The sequence below is a fragment of the Triticum aestivum genome, chromosome 5A (assembly GCF_018294505.1).
Source record: "Triticum aestivum cultivar Chinese Spring chromosome 5A, IWGSC CS RefSeq v2.1, whole genome shotgun sequence".
NCBI lineage: Eukaryota > Viridiplantae > Streptophyta > Magnoliopsida > Poales > Poaceae > Triticum > Triticum aestivum.
Genome location: NC_057806.1, coordinates 4,408,549 through 4,426,737, shown reverse-complemented (window position 1 = coordinate 4,426,737; position 18,189 = coordinate 4,408,549). Strand labels below are relative to the sequence as shown.

Here is an 18,189-nt window from a genome sequence, read left to right as displayed (position 1 = left end):
GGCGGTACAGGTGTGATGCTATGGAAGTACCATCAAGATGCTGCTAGTGAGAGGCACTGTGCCAAATTATGTTTTTGATTGAAGGAGAGACAAATCGTAATGTGCCATGGCGAAGGGGGCGACGCCTCTGCAAAAAATTGACCATTGGGGCGGGCAGGGCGGATGCCCCAGCTCTGGCGGCGGTACAGGTGTGATGCTATGGAAGTACCATCAAGATGCTGCTAGTGAGAGGCACTGTGCCAAATTATGTTTTTGATTGAAGGAGAGACAAATCGTAATGTGCCATGGCGAAGGGGGCGACGCCTCTGCAAAAAATTGACCATTGGGGCGGGCAGGGCGGATGCCCCAGCTCTGGCGGCGGTACAGGTTAGTGACCAGCTGGCGCTGCACCGTCGCGCAAAAACAAAACTTAAGTTCTAATAGGTTTAGGACCGAGCCTTGGCGTGGCCTCTTTTGTGATTTCGGAACTATGGAGGACACATATTTCCATTTGTTTCGTTGTGTTGTTTTCTAGAGAGATGGGAAAAAAGAGTAATGGATGTGAGTGTGACCAAGGGGTATTATATCATGCATGGAAAAGGGAAGAGATTTTCAGGCCAATACGGGGCTCCCTCGGCGGCAAATCGGGTGGATTGGAGGGGGGGGGGAGGGTTAGGGTTTGATACCTTGCGGGACGGCGTTGAGTAGCTCGTCATGGCACGTTCGGGTTCATGAAGAGGAAGGGGAAGGGAAAGAGGAGAGAATAGGAGGCAGCGGAGGACAAGGGCGGCTATTCATTCTATTTTCCTTTGGGTTGGGTTGTGTTGGATGCTTCCTCTCTTGTTCTATTTTCATTAACGAACTTATCTTTTTAAAAGTTCCTTCTTCTTATAAGTACCTACATCCCTCTCTCTTTTTAAAGATCAAAACACTATTTTATAAAGAAGAAAAATTCAAAGGTGTACTTTGGGGGTGGGATGGGGGTAATACTTTGAAGGTAGGCGCTTATCAATGGGAGGCAATATGGCAATTTTCACTTTAAAGTGAGAGATATGGCAATTTTCACTTTAAAGTGAGAGAGATATGGCAATTTTCACTTTAAAGCCAGAGAGATATCTTATGTGGCGTAGCGAAGGGGACGACGACTCGGCGAAAGCCCCTCATGGCATATGGTGAAGAAGGGACGGCTGGCGACCTGGCGTTACATCGCGATGCACATACACGTCGTGGCGGACCCACCATTGGGCGCAAGTTCTCTGGCGGCGGTGTAGGGTGCTCGCTTACCCACCGATAGGCGGGGCCATCACTCATCATTCGTCGCCCCGACAAACCTTAGTTTCTGGTCCGCCACTGTATACGCGGTAAGTCGGTAACGGGTTTTAGGACCGAGCTTTGGTCTGGCCTTTTTTCGTGATTTCGGAATTATGGAGACAACATATTTCCATGTGTTCACTGTGCTGCTTTATATAGAAGAAGAAAAAAAGATCTATGACATGTGTGAGTGTGACCATGGGCATCATATCCTGCATGGGCGCTACTGAACCCAGGAGGCCTTGTACCAATCAATGATCACATCACACCACCTGATAGAGAAAGAAAGGAACATTGTGCTGAATCCAACAAGGCTTGCACTGACTGTAATTGGAATGGACACCTGGAACTGCAATCTTTGTGATTGTGTGATCACACAAGCAACAGCTGAAACAGAACCAGTCCTAACTGAAAGCACTGTTAGCACATCAGGATGAGGCCATGGAGTCAACGTCAGGGAACAAGAAGCACCAACGACCCAACTGTGTATGTACTGTATTGTGTGCAAGGGGGGCAGAATGGCATCTCCTTCCTCTCAATTATCAATGGCCTTTCTCAGTTTTTCTACATTCCTCTTGGGTGCACCACACATCATCACATCACAACTCACAATGGAACATGAGCCATTTGCTGGAGCACTGCTCCCAGACAACAGCTATTCCCCACTCACTCCTATCTAACATTTCTCATACAAGGCTTTCACTACTGTCACCTCAACAGTCACTCTGCGCTTTCGTCGTCGGAAAGGTCGTCATCGTCGTAGTCGTCGTCATCGCTCTGCTGTTGGGCATTCAATCTCTCGTTCTTCTTCCTGGTCTCCTCGCCTATGGCGTTCGCGATGGCGATGGGCAGCAAGAACCCGGGCCTCTCGAGGAACTTGGCACGGTGGAGGATCATCGCGTCGCGCTGCGTCACGTCGATGCCGTCGAAAGTGTGCACGGCGACGGTGGCGTTGCCTTTCAGGCCCAGCGAGTACCAGCCTAGACCTGAGACCGCGATGTCCGTGCTGTTCACGTCCCAGCTGACCCCGGACACGTCGATCCGCCTCTCTGTCCACTGGCCCAGTTCGGTCGCTCGCTCTGCCGCAACTGGTGGCTGCACAATTACAGTGTATCATAAATCAGTATTATGACGGATATAGAAATGCAAAAAAAAGTATGTTTTTTCATGGTTATATTATGGATTGTATACTCCAGCTGCATATGCACTGAACAGCAAAAGCAGGTAGCAGGGCTCATTATTGTCTTGAAAATTGACAGCTTTCAGTGTATAATAGGAGTTCAGCCTATAGATTTAATACACCATTAGTAGCCTATGACATATGACAACCATAGCAAATTGATGGCGAACACCTGAACAAATCTATGCAGTCCTTTGATTAAAGCAGACGAACAAATTAAACAGCGAGTTTGTTTATTCAAATAGCATATCACATGCAGAGTTGTTCCATAAAGCAACCTTACTTCCAAATCATCTTTATTCAGTCCTTTGATTAAACAGAATCTAACTAATTTATCCTTAGAAGCAACATTAAGCAGATTGGAAATTGAAGTCTCACCTGAAGTCTGATGCCAACATGCTTGGCCCGCAGTTCTTCAGCATTTTCAGTTTTTCCAAGATGAAGGGAAATATTGGCAGATGCCCAAACAGTCACATATATAGTTTGAACTGAAGCTTCTAGTACATCCAGGCGTGTTAACCCACCAATGTGGACAGATTGTCCAGCCTGCAACAGTTCGCAACATTTGAGTCAAACTTAACCTCGTGGATTCCGATACAACATAGAACAATATGTTTGTAATTCAGAGTTAAGGAGCTTCAGGGGTGCTATTAAATCACTTAACCTTTCAAGGGACTAGAGTTGCCCAAGTGTATTCAGTGTATAAGGTCCTTCAAGAGTAAAGTCATAACTAGGCATGCAGGGGTTACTGGTTAAAATCATCCAAGTGCCTTTTCATTTCTGTTTAATTATAACAGCCAGCTATAAATCCACAATATCGTCAAGTTCACCGAAGTTCGTTTCAACTTCTATGTGACAGAGTGTTAGACTTTTAGCATCGTCGGTATTTTACAATGCTACCAATATCTATATATCTTGACCACGCACCTCTAGGTGAAGACTGCTAATTAAAACACAACTAGAATGCTGACATGAAAATAGACTGAAGAAACTAGCCATTTCTAGTTACGGACCCAGTAGTTATGCATTTGTATTTAGCGGCTACTACAAAACAATAAAGGTCAGCCACTCCATCTGAAATAAACAGAACTAGGGCAAAGTTAACAGACTACAAATTTACCTTCACCCTGAAGGTCCGCGGCCGAAGTTCCTTCCTGATTTCAACCATCTTCCGTTCCTCGGTGTTTAACCTCATTGACATAATATACGGATGCAGCAAGCCAGGAGTGTCATACATCTTAGCCTTTGCAGGCAAAACGCCCGTCATCCTCAATATGCCCAATGTAGTTCCCGGAACGGCTGCTTCTGTCAGTCTTGTGATCTTAACACCTTGCTTCTTTGCAAATGCATTGATCAGTGTCGATTTCCCAGCATTCTGCGCACCGATCACCCACACGTTGCTGCGAGGCCCCGCTAAATCCTTGACATATGAGATCAAGTTCCTCACTGACAAATCCTTGTGGACGCTGACGAGGTACACGGCATCGAGCTTCGGAGCTCCGAAAGCCTTAGCTCGGCCTCGCACCCATTTCTCCAGCCTCACTCCCATCTGCTCCCATGGCAGCAGATCCACCTTGGTGCCGACAAGGACGAGCCTCGGCGTCTCGCTCAATTTGGAGTTGCCCCTCCCCTCGAGCGCCCTGAACAGCGACTTGGCCGCCCTCTTGGGGAATGACCCGTCGAAGTCGGCGCAGTCCACCACCATGACGATGACCGGCGTGCCGGCCGACCGCTTCATCAGGCGCGACGAAATGAAGCGGTCAAAGTCGAAGTCCGGGATGAGGTTGTCGGCCCTGTCGTTCTTGACGTGCCCGTAGTTCCTCAGCGAGTGGCACCGGGCGCACACCACGGCGGAGTCCTCCCTGGCCTCGGCCTGCTTGGCCTCCCTCGCCCGCCGCTTCCGCTCCGCCTTGGACAGCTTCTCCTTCCTCATCCTCTCCAGGGTCTCCTCCGTGATGCTCCCGTACCCGACCCCCGGCGGCGTGAACCCGTCCAGCTCTTTGCTCCATTTCTCCTCCTCGTCCTCCTCCATCCCGTCGTCCCACTCCGAGTCCCAGCCGCTCTCGCCGTCCATGCCGGCCTCCGTCTCTCCGCCACCGTCCTCCTCCTCGTCCTCTTCGTCTTCTTCTTCGAGGGACTCGAGAAATCCGGTGTCCAGGCCGTCCAGTTCGGCGGCGAGATCGGACTCCGACGGCAAGCCGTCGTCCTCCTCCTCGTCCCCGACGAACCCCTCCGGAGAGTCGGATTCTTCTTCCCCCAATTCGTCCTGCGGGGGGCGGCGGGAGGGGCTGGTGAAGAAGCCGGGGAGGTCGGGGTCGTCGTCCTGCATGAACACCCCGCACCCGGGGCACACGGCGCGGCGGGCGTCCTCGTCCCTGCCCTCGCTGATGACCTGCCCTGGGTTCGGCGGCCTGGCGGCGCGCCTGCCGGTGGTGGTGGTGGATACGGCGGCAGCGACAGCCCGGAGGGGGGAAGAAAGGCCGCGGCTTTGGGGTGGTGGCGAGAGGAAGGAGGGGACCCGGAGGCGGAGGCGGAGAGGCGGGGTTGTGTGGAGGAGGAGGCCGACGGGGAGGCGCGCTGGCGCCGCCGCCGCCGCCGCGGCGGCCGGGGTCGGGAGCGGCATGGGTTTAGCCATTGCGAGCGAGGGGATAACGCCACTGTGTTGCTTATTTATTTATCTTTTTTTTCTGAGCAAGACTGCATTGGATAATATTTTAAAAAAAATGCATTTTACAGAGACTTGTAAGAAACTAGTCCCTGCATTTTACGTATAGCACCCTAGATCATAGATCAAGATTGCGATTTGGCCCCTAGATTGCATTTTACGCATAGGACCCTAGATCATAAATCTTGTCGGCGCTCATGCAAACATCGAGACCAAAAACACACACATGTGAATACATGAGCACGAAGTTAGCGAGAGGCACCGTATCACGCCTTGTAATTTTTCTTACTAACAGGGTAGAACTCAAATATTTGTTCATTGCAGTAATTTGTAGTGAGTAGACTATAACCATTGTTTTATGTGTTCTTATCTTATGGTGGACTTGTAACATGTTGAAGTCTGCCTTGCATACATCTATTGACAATTTACAATTTGAAATGTCTAATAAGTCTCCATGCACCTCTTCATATAATTTACATTTGAAATGTCCTTTTTTGCATTAGAAATTTCCAATATGTTCATTTTCGATCATGACAGTACAAAGAATACCAGAGACAATAAAAATTACAACCATATCCGTGGACCACCTAGTGACTACAAGCACTAGAGCGACCCGAAGGCGCGCCGCCGTCATCGCCCTTCCCTCACTGGAGTCGGGCAAACCTTGTTGTAGTAGACAGTTAGAAAGTTGTCGTGCTAAGGCCCCATAGAACCAACGCACTAGAAGAGCAACCATCACTAGTAAAGAAAGTCATAGATCGAAAGCATCAAACCTGTAAACACATCCAAACGAAGACCAGATCCATCGAAGGCCAACACCAACTAAATTCCACGAGATACGACGAAGAGACACATCCACACTCCCTCCGACGAAGGTAGATGCACCATAAGGACATTGATAGAACGTGGGGGGCATTATTCCTACCAAGGGACATCGTCGCCGCCACACAGCCCCAGCCAAGATGTTGAACCTAAACAAGAACGAGAACGGAGTCCCTCCCGCCGGAGGAGGAGGGTGGGGTGGGGGCAGATACTCCGCACCTCCATGGCCCAAAAGCCATTGGAGATGGGCCGGACCAGCAGCAGCGCCGACTGGAGGAGGAGGAAGACTTAACTTGGTTGCATGTATTGATTGACTAAGAAAGGCTTATAAGGCCAATTGCAACTTGGAATAACATAAATCAATTCTAACTTAATTTGGAGACAACGGGAAACCTTCTTTGGAATGAACCGTTCTGTACCCAAATTCTTACCCTAAACTAATATTAACTAGGTATAATTACTAATATTATTACTTTATCAACAGCTAGTAGCACGACAGCTGGCGTATTTTATAACTTACCATTACTTTTTCTTTAGGCTCTTGGCCCAACTTGCTCAAATCTACCTCGAGAAAAGGAGATATTAGCTAAAGATAAAAGTTTCTTAGCAGATGGCTCCATATCAAATTCATTTGAAGGTAAGCAAACAACATGCCAGCGCACATACGCCTTCCACCACCAAATGTCGTGAAAGGGAACTTGCCACCAACTTTGTCATCATCTCTGCCAGGACCAAAATGCTACGGTAGCTAGCTACTAAACTAAATCTTACTGCATCAAACACTTTACCTATAGCCAACAACTACATCACCTAAGGCCATGCAACGTGTACATAGCAAACACGAAGGCCAAGCTCTAGGGCAAGAAAGCCAGCTAATTAACAAGTATATGTTTCCTTTCATGATTATCACTGCATCAACTCTTGTCCACAAATTCCCACAGCAATGTACGTAGTACCATCTAGTACAAACTAGTTGTACGACTCGAAATCTTGTCGGTTCTCACGCAAACATTAGGACCAGAACACACACACATGAATACATCAGCATGAAGTTAGCCAGAGACATGTATCACTCCTCATAATTTTTCTTACTAATAGGGTAGAGTCGCGGTGGCATGTCATACCCTATAATTGGCCTGTTGTTATACTCGTAACTCAAATATTTGTTCAGTGTATTTTTTTAGTGAATAGGATAGAATCATTGTTTTCTGTGTGTTTATCTTGTGGTGGACTTGCAAAGTGTGGAAATATGTCTCATACATTTATCGACAATTTATGATTTGAAATGTCTAATAAGTCTCCATGCACCTCTTCATATAGTTTACAGTTTGAAATGTCTTATAGTTAGTCTCCATGAAGTGCTTCATATAATTTATTGTTTGAGATGTCTTATAAAGTCTCCATGCACCTCTTGCAAGGTGTGGAAGTATGCCTTGCATGCATCTATTAGCAATTTATGCTTTACGAACCGTTATAGGCATCCTTGGCACAACAACACAAGGGGAAGAGGAGAGAGAAGACGAGGTAGTGAAAATAGATTCAACTTGGATGCATGTACTAATCATCATATGAAGGCTTATAATGCCAATTTACAACTTGGAGTAAAAGAAATCAAGTCTAACTGAATTTGGAGATAGCAGGAAAACCTTCTTCGGGACGAACCTTTCCATACCCAAATTCTTACACTAAACTAACTAGGTATGATTATTAGTATTACTACTTTATCAATGGCTATAAGTGCAACAGTTGATGTCTCTTATAACTTATCATCACTTTTCCTTTAGGCTCTTGGCCCATCTTTCTCAAGTCCGCATCGGGGAAAGGAGATATTAGCTTGAGCTCAAAGTTTCTTAGTAGATGGCTCCATATCACCTTAATTTGCAGGTAAGCCAAGGCCATGCCAGGGCAAACATGCCTTCCACCACCAAATGTTGTGAAAGAGTACTCACCACAAACTTTGTCCTCCTCTCTTCCAGGACCAAACCGATTCGGATCATACACATGAGGGTCATTGTAAACGTGTGCCAACTTATTGTTGAATGCCGTAGGGATTACAACATTATGCCCTCCAGGTATGTCATATTCCTTGCCTTCTTTGGTCTGCACCTTGAATTTCTTATGTGCCTTGCGAGCTAACATTTGTGCTGGTGTATGCATCCTAATCGCCTCCTTGATGCATCTATGCAGGGTATCCATCTCTAACAAGGCATCATAGCCTATTTGGTTCTTGTACTTGCTAAGGATATGCTTTTGCTCCTCCATGGCAGCTATTAAGAACTTGGTGTTGCTCAACATAAAAGCTCCAGTCCATATACTAGTGCTAGAGCTTGGGTGTTTTCCAGCAAATATGAGGGCCATGACCATGCCGGAAATTTCTCCTTCCGTTATGGAGCGACCATCTTTATACTTGGAATCCATCAACCTCTGTAGTGCATCCTCCTCGACACGACTAGAACTCCTGCGTGACCTGATAGTTGCGGTGAATATTTCTTTCAGCCTAATGTGTGCCTTATTGCGTCGGCAGTTTGTCAGGGTTGGAAAATATGGAAACAAGTAGCTGAAAAAGTTTAAGCCGTTCTCAAGTTCATGGAACAATGAGTATACTTCTTTTAGCATCATCTCCCGAACCTCATATCCAAGTAGGCACCGACTTGAGATAAACATGAGCACCTGCTCAAGTTCATGTTTAAGATCAACTATGCCATCTTGTCCCCACTTTGCAAAGTAGGCCTACATAGTAGTATAAGAAAGTCATCAGTCAGGTGCAACGTACATGCATGGTATCACTACTCTTGTCATCTATATCTTACATCTAAAACTAATGACAAATGCCAAAACCAGGTCCAGCACATACGCCATCTTGCGAAAACACATTTAGTACATGTATAGTCAACTTATGTATGTACTTAGTGTTGGAAATATGCCCTAGAGGCAATAATAAATTGGTTATTATTATATTTCTTTGTTCATGATAATAGTCGTTTATTCATGCTATAACTGTATTATCCGGAAATCGTAATACACGTGTGAATACATAGACCACAATATGTCCCTAGTGAGCCTCTAGTTGACTAGCTCGTTGTGATCAACAGATAGTCATGGTTTCCTGGCTATGGACATTGGATGTCGTTGATAACGGGATCACATCATTAGGAGAATGATGTGATGGACAAGACCCAATCCTAAGCCTAGCACAAAGATCGTGTAGTTCGTATGCTAAAGCTTTTCTAATGTCAAGTATCTTTTCCTTAGACCATGAGATTGTGCAACTCCCGGATACCGTAGGAATGCTTTGGGTGTACCAAACGTCACAACGTAACTGGGTGACTATAAAGGTGCATTACAGGTATCTCCGAAAGTGTCTGTTGGGTTGGCACGAATCAAGACTGGGATTTGTCACTCCGTGTAAGCGAAGAGGTATCTCTGGGCCCACTCGGTAGGACATCATCATAATGTGCACAATGTGACCAAGGGGTTGATCACGGGATGATGTGTTACAGAACGAGTAAAGAGACTTGCCGGTAACGAGATTGAACAAGGTATCGGTATACCGACGATCGAATCTCGGGCAAGTACAATACCGCTAGACAAAGGGAATTGTATACGGGATCGATTGAGTCCTTGACATCGTGGTTCATCCGATGAGATCATCGTGGAACATGTGGGAGCCAACATGGGTATCCAGATCCGGCTATTGGTTATTGACCGGAGAACGTCTCGGTCATGTCTGCATGGTTCCCGAACCCGTAGGGTCTACACACTTAAGGTTCAATGACGCTAGGGTTATAAAGGAAGTTTGTATGTGGTTACCGAATGTTGTTCGGAGTCCCGGATGAGATCCCGGACGTCACGAGGAGTTCCGGAATGGTCCGGAGGTAAAGATTTATATATGGAAAGTTGTTGTTCGGGTTCCGGAAAAAGTTTGGATTTTTTCGGTATTGTACCGGGAAGCTTCCAGAAGGTTCTGGAGGATTCCGGAGGGGTCCGGAGGTCCGGAAATTGTTCCACCACGTCCAATACAGCAGCATGGGCTATAAGGGGGCGCCCTAGCCTTAATGGGCCAGGGGAACCAGCCCCCCAAGGCCCATGCGCATGGGAAGGGGGAAACCCTAAAGGGGGAGGCCTCCACTTGACTTGGGAGGCACTCCTTCCCCCTTGGCCGCACCCCTTGGGGTGGGAAACCCTAAAGGGGGCGCAGCCCCCTCTCCCCCTATATATATTGGAGGTTTTGGAGCAGCCCCATAGATGAGTTCTCTCCCTCTTGGTGCAGCCCTACCTCTCTCCCTACTCCTCCTCTCCCATGGTGCTTGGCGAAGCCCTGCGGGATTGCCACGCTCCTCCACCACCACCACGCCGTTGTGCTGCTGCTGGATGGAGTCTTCCTCAACCTCTCCCTCTCTCCTTGCTGGATCAAGGCGTGGGAGACGTCACCGGGCTGTACGTGTGTTGAACGCGGAGGTGCCGTCCGTTCGGCACTAGGATCTCCGGTGATTTGGATCACGACGAGTACGACTCCTTCAACCCCGTTCTCTTGAACGCTTCCGCTTAGCGATCTACAAGGGTATGTAGATGCACTCTCCTTCCCCTCGTTGCTGGTCTCTCCATAGATAGATCTTGGTGATACGTAGGAAATTTTTTGAATTTCTGCTACGTTACCCAACAGTGGCATCATGAGCTAGGTCTATTGCGTAGATTCTTTGTACGAGTAGAACAAAAAGTAGTTGTGGGCGTTGATGTTGTTCAATATGCTTACCGTTACTAGTCCAATCTTGTTTCGGCGGCATCGTGGGATGAAGCGGCCCGGACCGACCTTACACGTACTCTTACGTGAGACAGGTTCCACCGATTGACATGCACTTGGTGCATAAGGTGGCTAGCGGGTGCCAGTCTCTCCCACTTTAGTCGGAACGGATTCGATGAAAAGGGTCCTTATGAAGGGTAAATAGCAATTGGCATATCACGTTGTGGTCTTGCGTAGGTAAGAAACGTTCTTGCTAGAAACCCATAGCAGCCACGTAAAACATGCAACAACAATTAGAGGACGTCTAACTTGTTTTTGCAGGGTATGCTATGTGATGTGATATGGCCAAGAGGAATGTGATGAATGATATGTGATGTATGAGATTGATCATGTTCTTGTAATAGGAATCACGACTTTCATGTCGATGAGTATGACAACCGGCAAGAGCCATAGGAGTTGTCTTTATTTATTGTATGACCTGCGTGTCATTGAAGAACGCCATGTAAACTACTTTACTTTATTGCTAAACGCGTTAGTCATAGAAGTAGAAGTAGTCGTTGGCGTGACAACTTCATGAAGACACGATGATGGAGATCATGATGATGGAGATCATGGTGTCATGCCGGTGACAAGATGATCATGGAGCCCCGAAGATGAAGATCAAAGGAGCTATATGATATTGGCCATATCATGTCACTACTCTATTTGATTGCATGTGATGTTTATCATGTTTATGCATCTTCTTTACTTAGAACGACGGTAGTAAATAAGATGATCCCTTACAACAATCTCAAGAAGTGTTCTCCCCTAACTGTGCACCGTTGCTACAGTTCGTCGCTTCTAAGCACCACGTGATGATCGGGTGTGATGGATTCTTACGTTCACATACAACGGGTGTAAGACAGTTTTACACAGCGAAAACACTTAGGGTTAACTTGACGAGCCTAGCATGTACAGACATGGCCTCGGAACACGGAGACCGAAAGGTCGAGCATGAGTCGTATAGCAGATACGATCAACATGAAGATGTTCACCGATGATGACTAGTCCGTCTCACGTGATGATCGGACACGGCCTAGTTGACTCGGATCATGTAATCACTTAGATGACCAGAGGGATGTCTATCTGAGTGGGAGTTCATAAGATGAACTTAATTATCCTGAACATAGTCAAAAGATTTTTGCAAATTATGTCGTAAGCTCGCGCTTTAGTTCCACTGTTTAGATATGTTCCTAGAGAAAATATAGTTGAAAGTTGACAGTAGCGATTATGCGGACACTAGAAAGCTTATATCCTTAATGCACCGCTCAGTGTGCTGAACCCCAAACGTCGTTTGTGGATGTTGTGAACATCGGACATACACGTTTTGATAACTACGTGATAGTTCAGTTAAACGGTTTGGAATTAAGGCACCGAAGACGGTTTTTGAAACGTCGCGAAACATATGAGACGTTTCGAGGGCTGAAATTAGGATTTCAGGCTCGTGCCCACGTCAAGAGGTATAAGACCTCCGACGATTTTCTTAGCCTGCAAACTAAGGGAGAAAAGCTCAATCGTTGAGCTTGTGCTCAGATTGTCTGAGTGCAACAATCACTTAAATCGAGTGGGATTTGATCTTCCAGATGAGATAGTGATGTTTCTCCAAAGTCATTGCCACCAAGCTGCTAGAGCTTCGTGATGAACTATAACATATCAGGGATAGATATGATGATCCTTGAGGTATTCGCGATGTTTGACACCGCGAAAGTAGAAATCAAGAAGGAGCATCAATTGTTGATGGTTGGTGAAACCACTAGTTTCAAGAAGGGCAAGGGCAAGAAGGGATACTTCATGAAACGGCAAATCAGCTGCTGCTCCAGTGAAGAAACCCAAGGTTGAACCCAAACCCGAAACTAAGTGCTTCTGTAATAAGGGGAACAGCCACTGGAGCAGAATTACCCTAGATACTTGGTAGATAAGAAGGCTAGCAAGGTCGATAGAAGTATATTGGATATACATTGTGTTGATGTGTACTTTACTAGTACTCCTGGTAGCACCAGGGTATTAGATACCGGTTCGGTTGCTAAGTGTTAGTAACTCGAAATAAAGAGCTACGGAATAAACGGAGACTAGCTAAAGGTGAGCTGACGATATATGTTGGAAGTGTTTCCAAGTTTGATGTGATCAAACATCGCACGCTCCCTCTACCATCAAGATTAGTATTAAACCTAAATGGTTTAATTGAATCTCGATCGTAATGATACACATTTTCATGCCAAAAAGGATATAAGATAGTAATGATAGTACCACTTACTTGTGGCACTGCCATGTAAGTCATAATGGTATAAAACGCATGAAGAAGCTCCATGTTGATGGATCTTTGGACTCACTCGTTTTTGAAAAGTTTGAGACATGCGAACCATGTCTATTGGTGTATACGCATGAAGAAACTCCATGCAGATGGATCGTTTGAACTCACTTGATTTTGATTCACTTGAGATATGCAAATCATACCACATGGGCAAGATGACTGAAAAGCCTCGGTTTCAGTAAGATGGAACAAGATAGCAACTTGTTGGAAGTAACACATTTTGATGTGTGCAGTCCAATGAGTGCTGAGGCATGCAGTGAATATCATTATGTTCTTACTTCACAGATGATTCGAGTAGATGTTGAGAATATTTACTTGATGAAACACAAGTCTGAATTATTGAATGGTTCAAGTAATTTCAGAGTGAAGTAGAAGATCATTGTGACAAGAGGATAAAATGTCTATGATATGATCATAGAGATGAATATCTGAGTTACGAGTTTTGGCACACAATTAAGACATTGTGGAAATTGTTTCGCAATTAATACCGCCTGGAACACCATAGTGTGATGGTGTGTCCGAACATCATAGTTGCACCCTATTGGATATGGTGCGTACCATGATGTCTGTTATCGAATTACCACTATCATTCATGGGTTAGGCATTAGAGACAACCGCACTCACTTTAATAGGGCACCACGTAATTCCGTTGAGACGACACCGTTTGGAGAAACCTAAGTTGTCGTTTCTTAAAGGTTTGGGGCTGCGACGCTTATGTGAAAAAGTTTCAGGATTGATAAGCTCGAACCCAAAGCGGATAAAATGCATCTTCATAGGACACCCAAAACAGTTGGGTATACCTCCTGTCTCAGATCCGAAAGCAATAAGGGATTTTTTCTAGAATCGGGTCCTTTCTCGAGGAAAAGTTTCTCTCGAAAGAATAGAGTGGGAGGATGGTGGAGACTTGATAAGGTTATTGAACCGTCTCTTCAACTAGTGTGTGACAGGGCACAGGGAGTTGTTCCTGTGGCACCTACACCAATTGAAGTAGAAGCTTATGATAGTGATCATGAAGTTTCGGATCAAGTCACTGCCGTACCTCGTAGGGTGACAAGGATACGTACTACTTCAGAGTGGTACAGTAATCCTGTCTTGAAGGTCATGTTGCTAGACAACAATGAACCTACGAGCTATGAGGAAGCGATGGTGGGCCCAAATTCCGACAAATGGTTAAGAAACCATGAAATCCGAGATAGGATCCATGTATCAGAACAAAGCATGGACTTTGGTGGACTTGCCAAATGATCGGCAAGCCAATAAGATAAATGGATCTTTAAGAAGAAGACAGACGTGGACGGTAATGTCACCGTCTATGAAGCTCGACTTGTGGCGAAGAGTTTTTTCACAAGTTCAAGGAGTTGACTACGATGAGATTTTCTCATCCGTAGCGATGCTTAAGTCCGTCGGAATCATGTTAGCATAAGCTGCATTTATGAAATCTGGCAGATGGATGTCAAAACGAGTTTCCTTGCCAACTTTCGTAAGGAAAGGTTGTATGTAATACAATCAGAAAGGTTTTGTCGATCCTAAGGATGCTAAAAGGTATGCTAGCTCTAGCGATCCTTCTAAGGACTGGAGTGAGCATCTCGGAGTTGGAATGTATGCTTTGATGATGATCAAAGATTTTGGGTTTGTACAAAGTTTATGAGAAACTTGTATTTCCAAAGAAGTGAGTGGGAGCACTATAGAATTTCTGATGAGTATATGTTGTTGACATATTGTTGATCAGAAATGACGTAGAATTTCTGGAAAGCATATAGGGTTATTTTGAAAGTGTTTTTCAATAGAAAACCTGGATTAAGCTACTTGAGCATTGATCATCAAGATCTATAAGGATAGATCAAAACGCTTAATGGTACTTTCAAATGAGCACATACCTTGACATGATCTTGAAGGTGTTCAAGATGGACCAGTCAAAGAAGGAGTTCTTGCCTGAGTTGTAAGGTACGAAGTTAAGACTTAAAGCTCGACCACGGCAGAATAGAGAGAAAGGACGAAGGTCGTCCCCTATGCTTAAGACGTAGGCTTTTCAGTATGCTATGCTGTGTACCGCACCTAAAGTGTGCCTTGCCATGAGTCAGTCAAGGGGTACAAGAGTGATCCAAGAATGGATCACAGTACAGCGGTCAAAGTTATCCTTAGTAACTAGTGGACTAAGGAATTTTCTCGGTTATGGAGGTGATAAAGAGTTCGACGTAAAGAGTTACGACGATGCAAGCTTAACACCTATCCGGATAGCTCTGAGTAGAGATACCGGATATGTATAATGGAGCAACAATTTAGAATAGCTCCAAGTAGAACAGTTATTTGGAATAGCTCCAAATAGAGCGTGGTAGCTGCATCTAGGAGATGACATAAAGATTTGTAAAGCACACACGGATCTGAAAGGTTCAGACCCGTTGACTAAAACCTCTCTCACAAGCAACATGATCAAACCCAGAACTCATTGAGTGTTAATCACATAGTGATGTGAACTAGATTATTGACACTAGTAAACTCTTTGGATGTTGGTTACATGGCGATGTGACCTGTGAGTGTTAATCACATGGCGATGTGAACTAGATTATTGACTCTAGTGCAAGTGGGAGACTGTTGGAAATATGCCCTAGAGGCAATAATAAATTGGTTATTATTATATTTCTTTGTTCATGATAATAGTCTTTTATTCATGCTATAACTGTATTATCCGGAAATCGTAATACACGTGTGAATACATAGACCACAATATGTCCCTAGTGAGCCTCTAGTTGACTAGCTCGTTGTGATCAACAGATAGTCATGGTTTCCTGGCTATGGACATTGGATGTCGTTGATAACGGGATCACATCATTAGGAGAATGATGTGATGGACAAGACCCAATCCTAAGCCTAGCACAAAGATCGTGTAGTTCGTATGCTAAAGCTTTTCTAATGTCAAGTATCTTTTCCTTAGACCATGAGATTGTGCAACTCCCGGATACCGTAGGAATGCTTTGGGTGTACCAAACGTCACAACGTAACTGGGTGACTATAAAGGTGCATTACAGGTATCTCCGAAAGTGTCTGTTGGGTTGGCACGAATCAAGACTGGGATTTGTCACTCCGTGTAAGCGGAGAGGTATCTCTGGGCCCACTCGGTAGGACATCATCATAATGTGCACAATGTGACCAAGGGGTTGATCACGGGATGATGTGTTACGGAACGAGTAAAGAGACTTGCCGGTAACGAGATTGAACAAGGTATCGGTATACCGATGATCGAATGTCGGGCAAGTACAATACCGCTAGACAAAGGGAATTGTATACGGGATCGATTGAGTCCTTGACATCGTGGTTCATCCGATGGGATCATCGTGGAACATGTGGGAGCCAACATGGGTATCCAGATCCCGCTGTTGGTTATTGACCGGAGAACGTCTCGGTCATGTCTGCATGGTTCCCGAACCCGTAGGGTCTACACACTTAAGGTTCAATGACGCTAGGGTTATAAAGGAAGTTTGTATGTGGTTACCGAATGTTGTTCGGAGTCCCGGATGAGACCCCGGACGTCACGAGGAGTTCCGGAATGGTCCGGAGGTAAAGATTTATATATGGAAAGTTGTTGTTCGGGTTCCGGAAAAAGTTCGGGTTTTTTCGGTATTGTACCGGGAAGCTTCCAGAAGGTTCCGGAGGATTCCGAAGGGGTCCGGAGGTCCAGAAATTGTTCCACCACGTCCAATACAGCAGCATGGGCTGTAAGGGGGCGCCCTAGCCTTAATGGGCCAGGGGAACCAGCCCCCCAAGGCCCATGCGCATGGGAAGGGGGAAACCCTAAAGGGGGAGGCCTCCACTTGACTTGGGAGGCACTCCTCCCCCCTTGGCCGCACCCCTTGGGGTGGGAAACCCTAAAGGGGGCGCAGCCCCCTCTCCCCCTATATATATTGGAGGTTTTGGAGCAGCCCCATAGATGAGTTCTCTCCCTCTTGGTGCAGCCCTACCTCTCTCCCTACTCCTCCTCTCCCATGGTGCTTGGCGAAGCCCTGCGGGATTGCCACGCTCCTCCACCACCACCACACCGTTGTGCTGCTGCTGGATGGAGTCTTCCTCAACCTCTCCCTCTCTCCTTGCTGGATCAAGGCGTGGGAGACGTCACCGGGCTGTACGTGTGTTGAACGCGGAGGTGCCGTCCGTTCGGCACTAGGATCTCCGGTGATTTGGATCACGACGAGTACGACTCCTTCAACCCTGTTCTCTTGAACGCTTCCGCTTAGCGATCTACAAGGGTATGTAGATGCACTCTCCTTCCCCTCGTTGCTGGTCTCTCCATAGATAGATCTTGGTGACACGTAGGAAAATTTTTGAATTTCTGCTACGTTACCCAACACTTAGTTTAAGGGAATTTACCCAAGCAAACTGCCTCTAGACGATGTGTATTGGAGAATATATGAAACCAAAAAACTTAAATAGTGATATATTGAATAAAAGATAGAGGGGGTCAAAATAAAGTGAAGGGCTCTTTTAAATGTACCTCTACTTCTTGAAATATGGGATCAACGAGGCTTCGCAACTTGGATGGCTTTAGTATATCAAGCATGAGGTTTACTTGCTCACTGCGAGTTGCGGCATCTACACCATACAAAACTTCCTGGCCAAAGATGGGAACAGTAACCTCGGCAAAATTACCAAAGCTAATCTCTGACTCCAGCCCTTGGAAGAAATGAGCCGAGACATCTGGTCCAACCAACAAGGTTATCTTTGGCCCAAGCAAATTTATTGTAAATACACTGCCGTACCTTGTGTACAGATCATTGATTGTAACCCCAAACCCCTTTTTAAAAAGTGAAGGTAAGAGAGCAAGGACATTCACCACAGGTGGAAGTGGTCTTGTGGACAAATGATGGATATTGCTTTTCCATCTTGAAATCTTAGTGGCTACAACAGTTATGAAAAAGAGAGCTATGGCCAACCATGTGGTTTTAGTTGCCAGCATGTCCATGATGTCGTGTCTAATAGTTATGTAGGCAGCCAACTATGAACCCAATATGCCTGGCGCTGCAAAAACATGAACATATATTGAGGTAGTAACTTAGATATGCATGTATCTATACAATTAAATTTAGTGAGATGACAAAATTGACGCGGGTTTAATTTGTAAGGTGATTCACATTTGCTATTCAGTTTAT

The 18,189-nt window shown here is 45.8% G+C and overlaps 1 protein-coding gene across 1 annotated transcript; it reads right to left on the bottom strand.

Moving 5' to 3' along the window:
* Window positions 1-1,788: 1,788 nt before the first annotated feature.
* Window positions 1,789-5,136, bottom strand: LOC123101946 (GTP-binding protein BRASSINAZOLE INSENSITIVE PALE GREEN 2, chloroplastic). The gene is made up of 3 exons (XM_044523194.1): window positions 3,591-5,136; window positions 2,849-3,016; window positions 1,789-2,385 (listed from the first exon to the last, which is right to left on the bottom strand). Exons 1-3 carry the CDS (start codon window positions 5,103-5,105, stop codon window positions 2,011-2,013), a joined length of 2,058 nt encoding a protein of 685 aa, XP_044379129.1. The 5' UTR covers window positions 5,106-5,136; the 3' UTR covers window positions 1,789-2,010.
* Window positions 5,137-18,189: the final 13,053 nt, after the last annotated feature.